General features: G+C 64.4%; 1 protein-coding gene across 1 annotated transcript in view; it reads right to left on the reverse strand.

Annotated features, from left to right (window-relative positions):
* Positions 1-6: 6 nt before the first annotated feature.
* LOC104075562 (zinc finger protein 2 homolog) overlaps positions 7-309 on the reverse strand; it is a gene marked incomplete at both ends in the record, with an annotated part of 978 nt that continues 675 nt past the window's right edge. Inside the window, one exon of the mRNA XM_009576105.1 lies at positions 7-295. Coding sequence (XP_009574400.1) covers positions 7-295 — 289 coding nt within the window. The remainder of the gene's footprint in view (positions 296-309) is intronic.

Here is a 309-nt window from a genome sequence, read left to right on the forward strand (position 1 = left end):
CCGCACTGGTAGGGGGTCTGCGCGGTGTGGGTGCGCAGGTGGGAGTTCAGGGATGAGGTCTGCCTGAAGGTCATCTCGCAGTGGGGGCACTGGTAGGGCTTCTCCCCGGTGTTGGTGCGCTGGTGGCGTATCAGGGCTGAGCGCTGCTTGAAGCTCTTCCCGCAGTTGCCGCACTTGTAGGGCTTCTCGCTGGTGTGGATGACCTGGTGGATGATGAGGGACGAGCTCTGCTTGAAGCTCTTCCCACAGTGGAGGCACTGGTAGGGCTTCTCCCCGGTGTGGGGACGCTGGTGGCAGGGCAGGGGCCAG

This window comes from Fulmarus glacialis, unplaced genomic scaffold (genome assembly GCF_000690835.1).
Source record: "Fulmarus glacialis isolate BGI_N327 unplaced genomic scaffold, ASM69083v1 scaffold12264, whole genome shotgun sequence".
NCBI lineage: Eukaryota > Metazoa > Chordata > Aves > Procellariiformes > Procellariidae > Fulmarus > Fulmarus glacialis.